At 57.6% G+C, this 17802-nt stretch overlaps 1 protein-coding gene across 1 annotated transcript; it reads right to left on the bottom strand.

The window, feature by feature from the left end:
* Positions 1 to 1195: 1195 nt before the first annotated feature.
* LOC118929943 (brain-specific serine protease 4-like) lies at positions 1196 to 6466 on the bottom strand. The gene is made up of 7 exons (XM_036920591.2): positions 6408 to 6466; positions 5688 to 6196; positions 5129 to 5155; positions 4694 to 4865; positions 4178 to 4455; positions 2944 to 3101; positions 1196 to 2330 (listed from the first exon to the last, which is right to left on the bottom strand). The coding sequence occupies exons 1-7, from the start codon at positions 6464 to 6466 to the stop codon at positions 2088 to 2090; spliced, it is 1446 nt and encodes a 481-aa protein (XP_036776486.2). The 3' UTR covers positions 1196 to 2087.
* Positions 6467 to 17802: the final 11336 nt, after the last annotated feature.

Below are 17802 nucleotides of genomic sequence, written 5' to 3'. Positions count from 1 at the left end.
CCTCTCAGGCTCTCTGCTCTGGGAAATGATGTCGGGGCCTAGGGGTGTGACCTTCAAGACCTGCCACCTTCGACCCCACATGTAGGTCACCGGGGTCAGGCAGCCATGAGCACCAGGGGGACGGGGTCAGTGGACAGTGGGGACCCATATTCATCAGCATCCTGACCCAAGACCATTTAAGTCTTGACCTTAACCTTGATCTAAGCAATGGGACTGAATTGAAGGAATCATGGGATGTTTTTAGTTCTCATACGACAGTCCCTGTGGATGAGTAAACTCCCAGCATTCTTGGATAATTTCTGGAGAGTCAGACACTCTCAGAGGAGAGCACACTTCTGCTAATGAGAGATATGGTGCTTCAGCGATTAACTGGAAAACCAAGGAGACTCCACAGTGTCCACCAGACCCATGAAATAGCTCTTACTCATGCCATTAACTCCCCAAACATATGCTAACACCTGCTGTTGCGCCAGACTTTTCTGGACACTGACTATACCAAGGTTGATAAGCTAAATGTCTGCCCCTAATAAACTCAAAATAGCTCTTGGGGAAGACAGTCAAGTAAACAGATGGTAATAACAATATGACAAATGCAGGGGCACAGGATTACCTTCTACCTGTGTGTGTTTGGGAGGAACAATAAACAAGGAACAAGTGAAACATATTGCACATTAAATAGTAATAAATGCCCTGGAAAAGCAGACGGTGAGGAAAGAAGCACGCAAACAAGGAGGGAGGGGAGACTGCTTCTGTGAACAGGGTGGCTGCTGATGACATTTGAGCAGGGGCCTGTAGGAAGCGAGGGAGCCGGCCAGGCGGCAGCGCAGGGTAGAGAGAGGACACTGCTAGCGCAGAGGCCCCGAGGCAGGAGCCTGTTGGGGCGCAGAGCCACAGGGCGGAGAGGGGGCGGGCCACAAAGGTGACATCCTTCCCTTGAGGAAACCGGGACCCAGGGAGGGTTTGAACAGAGGAGTGAAGGTATGCGACAGGCTTCCAGAGAACCGGGCGGCGGCTGCACTGAGAACAGACAGCAGGGACAATAGCAGAACCAGGGAGCCCCTGGGCATCCAGGGTAAAGAGGGGCTGGTGTGGTAAGAGGAGGTCAGATTCGCACATATTTTGAAGACAGGCTAGAACCAAAAGGATTTTTGGAAGGCTTGAATTTAGAGAAAGAGAGGGAGCGAGGAGGCAAGGTGGGCTCCATGTTTTCGTGTTGTTGTTTCTAGTGAGTTACTGGTAATAGCTACGGTTCGCACAAAGGAAAATTCACTGTTTTTGGTGCAGAGTCTCAGGAGTTTTGGTAAATATATCCAGTCATGGAATCACCACCACAGTCAAGATCGAGAGCTAGTTCCATTCTACAAAAAAACATCCCTGGCAACACCTGACACTCCCTGGGGATCCTCTGGAGGCCCGACCCTCTGGCGGGCAGGCGTGAGATCCGAGCTTTCATGACTTGAATAATGCACATGTGATCTGATTGTACTGATTTAATCTGGCTTATTGCTTCCGTGATAACAAAATGAGTTTTCTCTAAATCCAGAACTATTCTAAAAATGAGGGTTTGAAGCAGGTATATCCGTTAGGAATACATTTAGCTGCACGGAAAAGAGGCTCCAACCACAGCCCAGTTTTGGAGACCCAGCAGGCAGGTCGGGAGCCTGGACGGGCCCTACAGCCCCCGCCCCATCTTTCACCAGAAAGAGCGGGGTTCCCAGGCGCTGAGCCTCCTGGTGGGAGGGGGGAACTGAAGGGAAGTGCAAAGGCCAGAGGTCAAGGAGACAGGATACCTGGGTCCCCGGACAGGCCACATCTAAACTCACACCCACCTGCCCTCATTTTAACCTCAAGTGGACCCCTGCTTCCTGGAAAAAAACAGGAACTGTAGAATTTTAAATTTACTGAAATTAGAGGAACAAGTAAGACATTTGGGCGGGGTTACAAATAACTACAAATCCTAACCTATGCAGACAGAACTTGCTCCCGGCCCGGGGTGGAGCCTGAGCCCCCAGAGGTAGATGTCTTCTTTACAGCCAGGAAAGCACGTGGCGGCGGCGGCGGCGCCGCGGCCGCCCGGCCTCCGGGTCCTAACGCCGGCGCTGCCGGGCGGTCCCCGGAACCCGTCCCGGGCGCGCTGTGGGCCCGCTGCCCTGCGAGTGCCCGCGGAGCTGCACCCCTGGCACGATCCTCTGCACCCAGGAGCGGTGGGCGGCCAGGCTGATGTAGACGCCGGGCCGGTTGCGCTCTGCACAGCCGTCGCCCCAGCTGATGATGCCAGCCAGCAGCCAAGTGCCCCCCACTTGGCACATCAGGGGGCCCCCGGAGTCGCCCTGCGGAGAGGAGGACTGGTTAGAGACCCGCGTGGCCCAGGGCAGCCAAGCCCAGGACCCTAGGCAGCGGGTGGCAGACGGTTCCTTTCGCCGGGAGAGGGGGACATTTCTCAGTCCCGGAGGCCTTGCTGCCTAACTCCACCAGGGCCAGGAGGGCAGGGAAGGCTGGGAAGGACATGCCTCCCAGGTTCCCTCTGGAGAGAAGCACTTTGTGGGAGACCTTCTCCCTCCCAGCCCATCGGTGTGGAGAATTGTTACTTGTTTTACAGAAAAGGAAACCGGAGCCCAGAAAAACAAAATGGCTTGCTTAGGTGGCCATGTGAGCAGCGGAGTAGGAATTGCCACCAGGGCCTGAAAACGTCCCAGCCTGGGTGCTGACCATGGCACCATCCTGCCACCCCCTCAGGAGGTGCCAGCTCCCGAGGGGGGATCTGGCCCACCTGAGATGTTCAGTACACCTTTGATGGGTGAACAAATAGGTGAATGGCCAAGCCAGGCTGAGGCTGCGCTCCGTAGACATCTGGGGTCTTCCAGGTCACAGCTAACCGGGAGGGGCCCAGCAAGCAGAGATGAGCTCAGTGGAACAGGCCTGGGGAGAGGGTACGGTGCTCACCAGACAGGCATCTCGTTCCCCCTCCACGTAGCCAGCACACAGCATGTCCTCGGTGATGACTCCCTGCCCGGCTCCCTGCCAGTACAGGCGGCCGCAGAGTTCCGAGTCGATGATGGGAACCTTCAGCTTCTGTAGGGTCTGCGGTTGGGGCAGGGGCACTGGGAGCAGGGTGAGGAGAGTCAGGCTTGGGAAAGAACCTACTAGTTGCCTCTCCAGTTCCCTCCATTCCCCTCAGTTGCATTTCCGAAAGGCTAATGGATCAACTCTGTCAGGCTCTCTAAAAATGCCTGCAGAAAGCCCAAATTCCAGGCTCCACTCTGGACCTACTGAATCTGCACATGAGCAGCCTGAGATCTTTAACAGAGTCTCTGATGCCCACACAATGGTCAGAACCATGGTCCAGCCTCATCCCATCCTGGGCTTTACCCAGCATAGGGATGCTACGGAGTAAGTGCTCAATAAATGACCACTCAGTGTGGAATGCATCAGGATTTGAGGAAGCCCCCACAGCCCAGAGGATCTGCAGACCCTCCCCAGAGCATAATTCCAGCTCTCACAGGAGCCCTAAGGATGGATGTGGGGAGGCCACCTGTAGTGTTGGAATCAGCGGGGTCCCCAGACACCTGAACTTGGTGTAATCTCCCTGAATTCTTTTGGAAACTGGTTAAAGTCCCATTTTTCTTACACCCTTTACTTAGTCCCTTTTCTTTTGTCTTTTCTTAGTCCCTCCTGCTTGCTCTTCTCCCTCTCTCTGTTCTGCTTCTCTACCTCTTACTTTATCTAATCTTCTTTGTGTTTCTCAATTTTTCCAAACCTCCAGACTTAGTCTGACAATTTTATTTTACGATTATGGAGACTATATCCTCTTGAGGACTTGGTTGCAATTATAGAATGCTGCCGCCAGGGGGTGCCTGATTCCCACTTTGGAGTCTGGGTTGTTTCCATGTTCACTGGATTTGGCTGGACCCCACATCTGTCCTTTCAACTATCCCTAGATTGCTTAAAAGCTTCGTTGCTCTGGCTGTTGCCTCAGAACCTGGCCAAAAATGCCTTTAAACCATAAATTATCCAAAGTTGTCCACCTCGGTTTTGACTTCTAGAATTGCAGCCCATTTTTGTCTCTGCTGTGCTGTGCCTCTGGCCTCTACCCTTTGCTGTCATGGCACCTGCGTCTGAATGTCCACTACCCTCTGTCCCCATCCAGCCCCAACCACCTGGTGGGAAGAAGCCGCACCTCCATCTCGGACACTCCCCCAGCCTGCAATCCAGCAGTCGGTGCTCCGAGGCAGGTGGACGGAGGAATCAGGCAGGCAGACCGGCAGGATGCGCTCAGAGAACTGGACGGAGTGCTCGAGGCGCACCAGGGCGATGTCTGCACGGGAGCCCCCTCTCCAGGAGTACACAGGGTGGGGCTGCACCCAGGCGACACCCACTGTCTGGGACCTCTGGCCAGGGTTCCCCAGTTGCCAGGCCCCCAGCAGCACAGAGAACTGGGAAGGCTTGTTCAGGTTGCTGGAAGAAAGGGGGAGCGTTGGAGTCAGCCAGGGACCTCTGGGTGGCCAGGAGGGCCTGGGAGGCAGTGTGTGGGCACGGGCACCTATATGAAGGCCCCTGGAAAACAGAAGAGGCTCCTGGGAGGAAGCAGGGTCTCTCCTGAGGGGACCGAAGCCTGGAAGCCAGGGCTGTGAAGGGAGCCCAGGATCGGGGCAGGACGCCTGGGAATCAAGGGGCGCAGACGGGCCCTGCCTACCCTTTGAAGCAGTGGGCAGCGGTGACCGCCCAGCGGCTGGTCAGCAGGGAGCCTGCACAGTGGTGGGTCCCGTTCCTCTGGATGCTCACCACCCAGGGCCACTCGGCGTCGGCGCTGTCCTCACCACCCACGACCCGGCTCAGACGCTGGGGCTTCCCGCAGGCTGGGGGCGCTGGCAGAGGACGGTCCCAGTCTCTGTCATCCGCCCAGCACCATCCTCGCCCCTTCCAGCTTCCCCCCACCTCCCTCCGGGGTTCTGACCCGCGCACCTCCTGGCCCGCCCTGCACACACCCGCCCTCACCGGGCCTCCCCGATCCCGGTCTGGGCCCCTCCTCCAGGCCCCTCTGCCCGCCTTCCGCTCCAGCGCCTCCCACAGACGGACTCACAGACACTGTCCTCCCCTCACCGCCCCATACAGGGCGGCTCCTACTCACCAGGTGTCTTGGCAGCATCCAGGGTGGCTGAGGGCAGGAGAGGGCAAGGGTCAGCCCGTGGGGAGGGGCCCCTACCCCAGGGCCCAGCGGCCCAAGAGCTCATCCCCTTGGGCCCTGCTGGGTCCAGGCAGGGCAGACAGAACCCCAGCCTCCAGCCTGGGGCTGAGGGTCTAGTCCTGAGCCCCTCTCTCGCTGAGGGGAGGAGTGGGGAGCACACACCTGACCCTCAGGCTTTCCTCCAGACCCAAGTCAATGGCCTGACACCCCTGTCCCCGCCGGGCCACAGGAGCAACACCGAGGGGCGACGGGGGGGAGGGAGCAGGCAGAAGATGAGTGATAATAACAGGGGAGCCGAGGATGCCAGCCTCTGTGTGCCAGGCCCGCGCTTGAGCCTGCCCGCAGTGCCTCACGGACCCTCACAGCTGCGGGGAACTGAGGCAGTGCAGAGAGCAGGCGGTATGTGGGGGTCACCAAGGGAAAGGAGCTGACAGGGAAAGGTGCAGGAGGAGGGGGACCCTGGAGGGGCAGAGGAGGGAGGGCAGCAGGTCCCCAGACTCACCTGGAGCCGCTAGAAGCAGCAGGGAAGTGAGGATTCTGAACCCGCTCCCACCCAGGGCTGGGGGCATCCTGGAAGCCACCGAGGCGTGGGGCGGGCGGCGGGAGTGTGCACGCCTGCTGCAGCCGCCCCCGGGTTTTATCCCAGCAGGTGGAATGCCGTCGGAGCAGTCCCCTGAGTGAGTGGCTCGGGCCCCGCCCCCTGGACTGTCAGTCACGGGAGTGGGTGGGGCTGTGGGGAGGAAATGCGCCGTAACGGGGACTGGGGGCTCTAGCTGAGATCCCCACCTGCGACCTGGGTCAGTGGAGCCAGAACTCTGACGCTGGGGCTCAGGACCCAGGCTCCGGGTGCGGGCCCGGCCCCAGCGATCCAACCCTGGCCTTGACACTGACTTGGGGGGCGGGCAGAGTGAGGTCCCCACAGCTTGAAAAGATGGGGCTCTGGGTGGGGAAGTGAAGGTGATCAGACCCCAAAGCCTGGGTCTGCACTGGCCGAAGGCTGAGGTCTGGGGTCTTGGGGTGGCGCCAGGGACCTAGGGAGGTGGGCTGGCAAGGGGGCTGCCCAGAGGCTTAGCAGAAGCCTCCTCCTCCAGGGTCCCCGGATGCCGTGCCTCGGCGGGAGACCTGGCCCAGCCCAGGCTCTGGGCACCGTTAGCCCACTTCCCAGAGAGCTGCGAATGAGACCCCCAGTGGCCGCTCATTTGCATGACAGCTCACCCCTCACCTGGACATCCCTGCAGCCCAGGTGGGGCTGACAGGTGGGGAGGACGCCAGGTGCCCCATGGCTGTTGACTGACCAGCTGCCTGGGATGGGCTGGGGTGTCCAGTCCCACACCCACCCCTGCCTTGCACTCCTGGGACACCTCACACATGCACCCCCCTGGGATCAAAGGCCTCTGGGCTGTGCTTAGGAGGCTGGGTGGGGGCCAGACCCACCCCTTCACATCCAGGGTGCTCCCCCAGAAACCTGCCCCTCAGCCCCGCGCTGGCGACAGCCCCACCCCAAGCAGGGACAGGCCCCTCCCTCCCCTTGTTCTTACCCACATTCCTTCTGCAGCTGGGAAACTGAGGCCCCCTAGGGAGGCTAGTGATGTGCCCAGGGTCCCCAGATGGTGAGAGGCAGAGACCAGATGGGAACCCCAGTTCTGGAAAGGGGCCACTGGACTGGACTCGGGACAGCCAGAGGGATTCAGTCCAGTGGGCGGCAGTAACCCCTGGGGTCAGAGGAGCTGTGTGGGTGGGGCGGGGAGCCCAGCGCAGGCTGCTCAGGGGAGAACGACCCCGGCGCGTCCTGCAGGGCAAGTGGAGCTGGCCCTGCAGAGGGTGGGCGTGGGGCCCAGCAGAGGGGGGACCGGGCATGGGCTAGGGAGAGGACTGAGGGCCCGTGAGCCTCTGGCTGGGCCGCCCCAGGCGGGTCCCCGTGCCCGGCCCCTGGGCAGACAGCCACCACCGCCGCACAGCTTGGCCAACGCGTTCTGCCCCCAGAGCCAGCCCTGGGGTGGACTCAGTCCTGCCACCTCCTCAGGCTGTTGGGGTCCCCTGGGATTGTCAGCCCCCCGGAGGATTATGGCTGTGTTCCTGGCCCCTACTTCCTGGGAAGGTGGGGAGCACCTGGGGTTAAACTGCAGGCCAGACCCACCCCTTCACATCCAGGTGAGCCCCTGCCCATCCCCCGCAAAGACAAGCCCAGCACAGGGATTCAGGAGCCCTGAACAGCCCCTAGTAATTATGTGTCCCAGGACCAGAGGGGGGAAACACCCTGGCGGAGAGGCCAAGGTGAGGGGCAGTTTCTATGGGGCCCCAGCAGCAGAAATGCCAGCCACTAGGTGGGGGAAAGCGCCCCTCAACTCACCTGCTCATCATCCTGGGTCTGCCTGTGCACCCACAGTCACGCCCCTCCCTCATGACCCCCGATATCGCGTTCGCTCCTTGTGGCGGTGACGACAGCGATACGTACACAGACCTGGTTCACTTCAGTTCTTTATTGTTGCTCGGAAGGTCGGGAGAAAGTGAGTGAGAAGAAGCAACAGCCGGAGGGAGCAAGTGAGAGTAAGAATGAGAGGAGAGAGAGAGCTTCTCTTTCCTGCTTGTGCCTTATATAAAGGAAGCTGGCCTATGGTGATCAAGATCATGCGTGACCTTTCGGCTGACTGTTAGCATGCCTTCTGCATGAGTTGAGCACGAGCGCGGAAGCACGGGGCCAGCCTATAGGAGCAACTTCCTTATGCTAATGCCACCAAACCAGGAAGGGTGGCGCCCAGGAAGCGGGCACCATCTTAGGGCATTGGTCAGCTACAGTGGAAGGGCGGTGTTCAGCCATAGTGGGACTCGGCCTCGGCCGTAGGCCGGCCCCTACACCCCGACCTCCTCCCTTCCTGAGTCCAAGTTGGTTGGCCTCCCGGCTCACTCAGTAAGCCCTTACTGGGCACCTGCTGTGTGCCAGGCACCAGGACACAAGGATGAATTGGACACAGGTCCTCTCCTCAGGCAGCAGAATCTCCCTGGGAGTGGGAGGCAGATGGGTACCAAGGACAGTGAGGTGTCAGGTGCTGTGCAGGTAGGAGTGGGGTGGCAGGGAGAGTCAGGCAAAGAGGGGTGGTGGGCACAGACCCTGGAGAGCCACCCTGAAGTTGTGTGCTGTGACTTGAGTGTATGGAGGCTCCCTGTGGATGCTCGGAACCTAGGCCAGTGCGTGGTGCATGCTGGGTTTCAATGGATGGTTGTTGAATGAATAAACAAGTGTGGAAGAGGTGAGTCCAGAGGGTTCTGCTGGGGACCTACCACTCCAGGCTTCTGCCTCTCCAGTCCAGCTTTTCTTGCCTTTCATAAGACCTGGATCACTGCCCAGGTGACCCAAGGGACAGGCATGTGCCCCCAGATGCTGCTGTCCCATGATGGGGTGGCCAGGAAGAGGGCCCTAAGGAGAAGGGTCCGATAGGGACCAGAGGGAGTCCTGAGAAGCCAGTGATGACTTCCCAGCACAAGTTCTGGGCAAGGACAGCAGAGACTGACTCTCTAATTGCCAGGGAACAGAGACCCTGGCATGAGTCAACATTCATTCAACAAACGTATCTACTGAGCGCCCACTGAATGCTGGCCCCACACAGCATCCAGGTGGGCCCCTCCTCACCCGGGCATGAGGTGAGTGGGCTGCTTACCCTGCCACCCACCCTGCTGTGTCCCTGCAGGCCATCTCAGGGCCACTGACGCCTCCCAGCGAGGTGTGGATGAGGACAGAGCTGTGGGGGTATTGCCTGCACAGCTGGCGCCGACAATGCTCAAGCCAAGAAGTGACTCACCAAGCGCATTTCAGGCGCAGGCACCTGAGGCAGGCAGGTGGGAACAGAGGCAGCCGCTCGTTACCCAGCCACATCTCTGAGCAGCCGCTGTGAGCCAGGAGCTGCCCTGGGTACTGCAGAGACAGCTTCAGGCCTGAGGGTTCCTCGGCTGGAAATCTAGGGAGAGTAGGGTGTCCCTCTGACTCCCGAGAGAGGCCCTGATGAGGAGCTGCACGGGGCCTTGCCAGTGCGAGCTTGGTGGGCCCCTGCTCTCCCCTGTGCTTCAGGTGCCCTGGCCCTGGCTGGCAGGGGCCCGGTGTTGCTTTCTGCAAGGGGAGGCCGGTCTCTCTGAGCTGGGGAAGGCGAATCTTCCCCCGAGTGCAGCCTGGGTGTGAGCCACCCGCCCTGGGCCCGGCTCCTCTGTCCTGAGGTCACAGCTGCAAACCAAGCATGGGAACCAGCCCTCCAGTACATTTCATTAGACCTGCAGGGGTGTGTGTGTGTGTGTGTGTGTGTGTGTTTAAATTGAGCGAATCCACATTTTTAAAAACCCTGAATTTGACCAAAGCTGCTGTGAGCACACGAGGTACCCATCTGACCTGCTCCAATGGACATGTGCACTGCCCACAGCTGCCGGACTGACCCGTGGGTGAGGGGACAGACAGCACAAGGTCCATCCACCAAGGCACAGCCCTGCCCTGGCGAGGGCGTGGGGCATTCGGGCAGCTCCTGCCATGGGGGCATGGGGAGTGGGAGGTAGGGGCCCCTGAGGTCAGGCTCCTGGGGCGGAGCGAGCAGAGCGCCCCAAAGGAACGGGCTCAGCTTATCTGTGAAGAGGTTGGGCCAGCACCACCAGGCCTGTCCTGACGCCTGACGTGACAGGAGTGAGGGCTGTCCTGTCCGGGTGTGAAGGGCTGGTAGCCTCGCAGGGCTGAGTGCCGACTGGGCAACAGGCCGTGCCGTGCTCCTCTGCAGGCAAGGATTTCCGGGGCACTAATGGTTTCGAGGAACCTGGCCTGGCCGGCCCCGGGAGCACCAGAGGACACTGCTTACCGGCTGTCATTTCATCACTGGGGAAGTTCTTCCAGTCTAACCACACTCCCCAGCTATCCTGGGAACCTGGATGTCACTCGGGACTTCCTGCCTCTTGGAGACTTGAGTCAAATGGCCGCAACCCCATCCCAGGTTGCAGGCCCCACCCCAAGTTCCCGGCACCCCCCTCTCTGAGCCTCACATTTCCCTCTGCCTCTCCCCAGGCTGCTCACGGCCTGCCCTGCACAGCTGTGCCCTCCCCCCTTCCTCACCTGGTGTTTCAGGGTGCTCGGGGGCTCCGCTGAAGTCTCACACTGCACACGCACCAAATCCTTGCCCCGTCTGCCACTGCTGTGGCCCTGGGCTGTGGGGTCCAGGCGTTCCACACATGCACATCCCCCACCAAAATTTGAGGGAGTAAAATTTTCGGCTTCTTATAACAACATTGTCTGTGACCCTGACATTTCCTTCAGATGGAGTTGACGGTCCCCATCGTTGCCTAGTGTTCCTCTCTAGGGATGGATCCCCCTGCCCTGCCCCTTCCTGCACCCTGATTTCTAACTGCAGAGCCCCCACCCCTCACCCTGCTGTCTGAATATTTGATGCTTGGCCTTCTAGGGTCCAGGTGTTAATTGTGTGACTCCAAATACCTTTACTCTGGCTAAACTCTTCCGGGAACAGAGAGCGTTGTTAGCTCTTGTGTTCCTCTGAGACCAGGCATTTTCTTTAGCTGCGTATACACCTGCTCCTTCATCCCTTACTGGCCTCTTCTTTCTCTGTGGCACTTAGAGCAGTCTGTTAGGATTTTCCCACGACGCTTTCCTCCTTCAGAAAATGTGTCTGTATACTAGATTTCTTAGGGAAATTACATTTCCCCATTGACTCCTATTATTCTCATGGCAAAACACCCCATCGGCCTTGGACTGGGCATCTTCAGGGAAGGTGGTGGTCAGTCCTCCTACTGAGCTGTCATTGGCCTGTCCACTCTGGGGGCCAGAACCCCTCAGCTGACTCCTGGTCTGTACGCCGCTCCCTCTGGTCGGCGAGGCACCCTTTCTACTGCTGCCAAACACAACCCCCCAGACACGCACACACAAGAATTCTCTCCTTCCATCTGGCTAATTCAGGGATGACATGTGAGCTTGGAGCCCCTCTTGTTTTGTCTGTTTACCTTTAAAGTAATATGTTTTTTAAAGGGGTGTGTTGACTCAGGTTCCTGCTGGCTAGCAAGAACTGACTGTTTTTTCAGGAATTTTGCAAATGGTTGACATTACACTAGCCCCTTGCATGGTGGGACAGACAGTTCACACCACAGGAACTGCTACAAAACAGGACTTCTTCCCCAGAGAGCCCTCTGTGAAACACTAGCCAGCATGCCCCTCTGCGTCAGCCCCCGTGCCCCATGTGACCAGCATATCCTGCAGCCAGACCCCTCACAGGCAAGCACACTTCTCTCGCTGTCCCCGGGACTACACGCCCTGGAGAAAGCTGTCTGGAAGGGCAGTGCTTCCTCCGTGCGTGGGGAGCCTGGGCCCGAGAAGGCCGGCAGCACCTGGTGGGAGGGCAGAGCGGAGCAGGCCAGCGGGTGAGCCATGGCTGGGCCACACAGCTTCCAGCACCGCTGGTAATGCATCAGTGACTCACAGGCACAGCACAGAGGGCAGGACCTTGGAGGGGAGAGATCAGAAGTCACGGCCCAAGGAGAGGAAGCGACTGACTGCACAGGAGGAGCCGCGTCTGGGGCACAGGTGCAGAATGAGAGCCACGGAGCTGGGTCATGCCCGTCCTCCTGGCCCTGCCTTTGGGGTGCCTCCTGGGCAGTGACCACCCCACAGGGACCTGGCCAGCCACGTCACACAGGAAAGAGAAGCAGGGAGAAACCGGCTCCCGGCTCCCCCGCAGGGTGGAGACCCACCTCCAGCCACGTTCCTCCTGCCCCTCAGCTTCCAGGGCACAGTGACTGTGCAGACTGGCACAGGCTGGCACAGGCTGGCTCCTGCTGAGTCAGAGCGAGGGGCTTTTCCGGCCTGCACAGGCCTGGTGGAGATATGAGGCGCCCCACTGGCTGCGCTCTGGGGGCCGGGGACTTGGAGTCCCAGCAGGCATCCCAGAATAGGGAATGTTGAGATTCCCAAGTCTGGACACTCCCTCAGGCCCCTCCATCTCAGAAAATGGTACCACCTGCCCCCCAGAGGCTCAAACCAGAGGACAGAGTCACCCCTGATTCACCCTTTCCTTCCCACCCCACATCCAAAAAGCAAAAGCTCCTCCTGTACACACACAGCTTCCAACACCAGGCTTGTGGGATTTTCCACACCAAGCAGTTCTCCACTCTGCGCCCACCAGCTGGTGTCCCGTGTCCTCCCATCTGACTCGATTCAGCACTAGTGGGTTCATGCAGACCCCGCAGGTGAAGATCTCAGCCCCACAAGACTGTTCCCCCTAAGATGCCGATCCCAGGGTACCCACACCTCTGATGCCGCTACAGGTCAGGGTTCCCGGGACCCCCTCCTCTTGTCCGATGGTTTGCTACGAGGGCTCACAGAACACAGGAGAACGTTACTTACCTTTCCTGGTTTATTATGTGATAAAGGGTCCAGGTGAGCGGCCAGCTGAAGAGGACACAGAGCAAAGTCCTGAAGGCTCCTGGGTGCAGGAGCTTCTGTCCCTCGGAGTTTTGGGGAGCACACGCTCCCGCACGCAGATGTGCTCACCAACCTGGACGCCCTCCCAGCCCTTCCTTTGGGGATTGTTATGGGCTGTGATACAGTGAGTCATAAGAAGTACATATTTGGTCATTCATACCAACTACGTATTTCCCAGGTGTATTGGTCTCCATCCGCAGTTCCTGGAAACGCCGCTGTCTTATAGGTGGAAGGGGTGTTTGGCCATGTGCATGAGACTTTTGGGCCCCACCCAAGGTCGGGGGCTGGAGGCTGGGTCAGCCAATAATCTAGTCAATCGTGACTATGCAGTGAAGCCCTCGCGAAACCCCTGAGAAGAGCTTTTTGCTCTCAGTCTGCTGTGCTCCCTTGGATCCTGTTTCTCAGTCGGGGAGGGCTTCTGAGCCTGGGGAGCCAGACGCTGCCACGTGCCCCCGAGCCAGGCCCCAGGCTCCACGAGCACAGAAGCTCCTGTATTGGGGGCCTTGCCCTGTGTCTCTCTTCATCTGCCTGTTAACTTGTATCCTTTATTAAACTGGTGAACCTAAGTGTTTTCCTGAGTTCTGTGAGCCGCTCTAGCAAATCAATCAAACCTAAGGGGGAGGTCATGGGAATCTCCAGTCTGCAGCCGGTAGGTCAGAAGCACAGGAAACTGCCTGGAGCTTGCGACTAGCGACCGGCGCCTGGAGTTGGGGGCGGAGGGCAGTCTTGTGGGATGGAGCCCTTAGCCTGGGAATCCGGTGCTGTCTCCGGGCACACAGCGTCAGGGCTGAGTTGAGTTGTCCAACACCCTGCTGGTGCTCGAGAACTGCTTGGTGTTGTACATAGGAAGACCCCCTCCCACATACTTATGCACACTGGAATCGGGTCCGGGTACCCGAATGAAGTCATACTACTATTATATTACTGCTGGGTATAATATTGTGACTGTTGTACATGTATGTAGGGGAGAATATGCCATGGCATTTGGTGTCAGAAATGTTACAGGGACCCACCCCAGAGACACGTCGGACCAGCGGCTCAGTCTCCAGCCCCCATCCCCAGGGGACAAGTGGGGCTGGAAGTTTCGAGCTTCTGATCAGGGCCTGGGCTTTCCGGGGCCAGCCCCATCCAGGAGCCATCCCAAGCCCACCCAGAGCCACCGCATTAGAACAAAAGGCACTCCTGTCACCAGGAAATTCCAGGGGATTCAGGAGCAGGAACAGAGGCGGATCCATTTATTTGCAGTGTAAGGGCTGACATCAAGCTGTTCCTTGCCAAGGCATCCATTTCAAAGACTCCCACCTCTAATAAACACAGCTCGGCTGTGTGACGCAGCTACTAGCTCACAGCTCAGGAGCTGGGCCCCCTGCTCATGAGGGTCCCCCCTAGGAAGTCCTGGGTGGCCTGATAACCTACCGTGAGGACCCTACCGCCCCCTCCCTAACTCCCACTCATAGGTTTTAAATTTGCCAATAAACCCGTGAAACCCTAGCGTCCTGACTTGGCACCTCATAAAGGCAGAGCCCCCTGGGCTGTGCTCCCCGCTCCCTCTCCCAGGCCCGCTGGTGGCCCTAGTGCATGCCCCGTGCCCTCCAGGATTGTGAGTAATAAATCTGTGTGTTGCTGGGGTTTTCTGGCAAAGTTCCCTGATGGTCGTTGCTGAGGTGCATCTTGCAATCATAATAAGAACCACAAGGGCTAGTCCAGCCACATGTGTGGGGGACCTCGTCACAGGTAGGCGGGCCAGGGCCCCAGTCCGCCCTTAGCCAATGGCACTGCCAGTGGTGAGCTGAGCCGAACACATCTCTTGTTATCTCACACCAATCTGTCAGCAGGTCGCTTCCAGCCTGGAACAGCGGAGGGTCCTGGCTCTTCTTCCCACCTCCTCCAGCACCCGGACGCCAGCTCCCCTCCAGCTTCTCCCCCAGCAGCACCAGTGAGACCACGGCCCTTCCCAGGAGGTCCCAGCTCCTCTTCCCCTCCCTCCACGCACCGCACTGTCGCGCCTGCAGCCCCCTCGCCCTGCACCCCGATCCTGCCGGCCACCCTGGCCCCTGTTGCCCCTAAGCCCTGCTCGTCCCAGGGCCTTGGTACGACGTGCTGTTCTGTCTGCCTGGAGGGTCTTAGCCTCATCTTCAGAGCTGACAGCTTCTCTTAGGTCCTGGGTAGGCGATCCCCTCTGTTATTCTTTTCTTCAGCCCAGTATGGAAAAGTGTGGAAAAATCCCATCCCACAGCCTTTGGCTGTCTCTGATTAGGCTGTTTTACAACTCTGTAGAGATAAGTTAATTGACAGAAACTGATAGTAATGCAAATAATCCCTCCTGCTGGGAAGGCCCGCTGCATCCCACCAGGGCACCCGATGTCCCTGTGAGTGCCACAGCTTGGCCAGTTTGCGTCGGCCCGCACATCTCTTTCCACTCCCTTGTCTGACTATAAACGTGTTTGAACAAGTTGTAATATCCTACTGGCTCCCTCCTTCACTGATAAATTAAAACTTTTGAGATAATCTTAGGAAAGTCACAATTTTACCTTTCTGTGAAAATAATCCTTTAATGGCAGTTTGCACACTTCTCTCATTAAAGTTAGTATGTGTTTATTGGTTTATAAAAACTAGCCTAGTAAACTGTATGTTCTGTGAGGATAGAACATTTTTTGCTCCTTGGGAAAAATTGTGGAAGTCTTTGAAGCAGGCCAGGAAGATATACGGGTGTCCCTCCCGCGGCGGAAGCAGGGGCTGCCCCGCAGACCCCCTGGAGGGCCTGATTCTGTCAGGCTCTGTGCCTGTCTTCACCTGGGCTCTTCCTCAGGCACATTTTCTCCTCCATCTTGCAGAAAAGATGATTCCAAACATTACATTTTCTTGCTTTGGAGGATACTGACCAGTTCTGCAGCCATCAGCAAATTGATCTCAGCATTCCTGAGTCTTCATACATGTCTCTTCTTCACATTCTCTTTTAAACCAGTTTTAATATCTTGGTTTCTTCATGATTAATGAGTTAAAATGTTTGACACATGCCCATGTCACATTTTTCTGAAAGTCATAATTTTACCTTTTTAAAAATGACTATTTTTAAATGAAACCAACTTTAAAAAGCTGTTATATCCTAAGTGCTTGGCATGTAAGGTCCCAATTTTGTTGATTAATTAAATGCAACACCTTACAAATTTTTGCTTCATATAACAGACTACAGATTCCATTTTTCCCCCTTTTATATTATTGGACTCATATTACCCCATTATTTTAAACATAACATGCTTTGGTATCTTCCCATGTCACTAAACTCTCCACTGACAACACGATCATTGATGTTATATAATATTATATCGCGTGGTCCCCAGCTGTCGGGTGCCTGGGCCCGGGACTGCCCAGGGAAGCCTCAACAGATTGGAATCTGCCCCTCACCTGTGTCTGCCCTGCACAGGCTGTGCTGCCAACCTCCGCTTGTCCCACACCTGGCACCCCCATGCTCCCCTAAGCAAGGCAGATTTTCAGCCAGGAAGCTGTGATAGAGCCAAACTGAATGTCCACTGCAGGTTCATAAGTAGCCACTTCCCCAAGCCCCTGACTGCCCCTTCATGCCCAGCTGCCCGGCCCTCCCCTAAACTGCCTCACAATCTAGCAAGTAAAGAGTTAATGCCTCCACAAGGCAGCAAGCCTGTTATGATTGCTTTGTACTTATAAAGAACTGATTAAATACTTTTAATATTGCTCCTGCACTGGCCTGGGGGTGGGGGCAGGGCGCAGCGCCGGCACCGACCCGAACAAGTCCCGGGCTCCCTGAGCTCGGATAGCGTTAATATATCACCGTCATGTCTCCTGCTTTCTCCCAACTGGGTCAACCCTCAGTGTCCTTCCCAACTGGCGTCAGATGGGCACTGCTCTGTTTGTGTAGAGCAGCCCTCGCTGGTGAGGGCTGACGCCGCTCCAGCATCATCTGGACCTCAGTTCCAGCAACTGCGGGCTGCCCCCGTCAGCACCGGAGCTCCCGGCATCCTCCGTCCGCCCGAAGCACGGTCCTCCCGCTGTGCAGGAGGCAGTGAGCTCGGAGAGGGGAGGGAGCTGGTCCCGGTCCACTCGGCTGGAAAGTAGGAAGGCGGGGCAGTGCAAGCTCGGTAAGTGGGAGCCTCCGTGCCTTGGCGCCCCCCACCGGTCACCAGGCGTGGGCGTGGCCCCCTCCAAGGAGCCCCTGCAAAGGGCTGGCGCTGTAACTGTCTGCTTTGAGCTTCAGTCGGCTGGTGGGCACAGTTGTTTTGAAAACATGTAATAAACATCTATTCATTTCAGCTGGGCAGCTTCCTCTTCCTATTCGAGAGCAAGAATCACCCTCGGGACGCAGGCGCTCTCGTAAGCCCCGCTCGCCGCGGGCCGGAGCCGTGGCCTCTCGGGGCGCGCCCGGCACCCCGTCGGCCCGGGGGAGGGAAAGCGTCTGCACGGCCCTGGAGCCGAGAAGCGGGGCCCCCCCGCCCCCCGCCCCGGGTCCCCGCAGCCGCGTGAGGGCCACGAGACCCACTCCTCCCCCGGCCCGGAGCTTCCCAGCGCTTGGAAGCCCCGTTCAAGATGTGACTGTGACCCCCAGAAACGGGGCAGACATGGGCTGCTGGAACCGGCTTGCGCTGAGTCGCTCGAGCTCATGGTTAAATGTTCACAATTTTGCGAGCGGGATGTTAAATACGTTCATTACCTTTTAAAAGTCATTATTAAAAACTGAATGATACAAAGCTACGATAAGTAAATTACACCAAAAACAAGGGTGGCAAATACTCAAAATCCATCACTTCCTATTATTTAGCCGTATTTTACTGTTGTCTGTGTTCTTGGGATTTTTGTATCCATATACCTGTATGGTGGAAACACTGTTTAATGGTGCGCCACTGAGCATTTAATTTCCACCTTCACATTCAGAGACCTTGCTGGTAGCACGATCATGCTGGAGCCACGGTGGGGACATTCACACCATAGAAATCGGCAGACCCTGGAAAGCCCTCTCCCTTCCCTTCCCTGTGCCCCCTTCCCCAGCACACCGCTTGGGTCAGACAATGGCCACGATCGACAGACAAGGTAATAAGGACTGTGTCTTTTTTCGGCCGGCCCAGGAACATAATCAGTTGCCTTTTCATTAAGGTCCTGCACAGGTCCTGACTATGGTGCTCAGAGAATGTTT

Source organism: Manis pentadactyla, chromosome 10 (assembly GCF_030020395.1).
Source record: "Manis pentadactyla isolate mManPen7 chromosome 10, mManPen7.hap1, whole genome shotgun sequence".
In the NCBI taxonomy this organism is placed as follows: domain Eukaryota; kingdom Metazoa; phylum Chordata; class Mammalia; order Pholidota; family Manidae; genus Manis; species Manis pentadactyla.
The sequence above is the reverse complement of the archived record's forward strand: the minus strand, read 5'-3'. Positions and strand labels throughout refer to the sequence as shown.

Excerpts from the sequence above, each read along its gene's own strand:
- LOC118929943 (XM_036920591.2), bottom strand. The coding sequence starts at position 6,466 with ATGGGGCACCTGGCGTCCTCCCCACCTGTCAGCCCCACCTGGGCTGCA. Across the intron at positions 3,102-4,177 it reads GGGGAGTGTCCGAGATGGAG|TGCCCCTGCCCCAACCGCAG; the intron begins GTGCGGCTTCTT and ends CCCTGCTCCCAG. Across the intron at positions 2,331-2,943 it reads GGGAACGAGATGCCTGTCTG|GGCGACTCCGGGGGCCCCCT; the intron begins GTGAGCACCGTA and ends TCCTCTCCGCAG.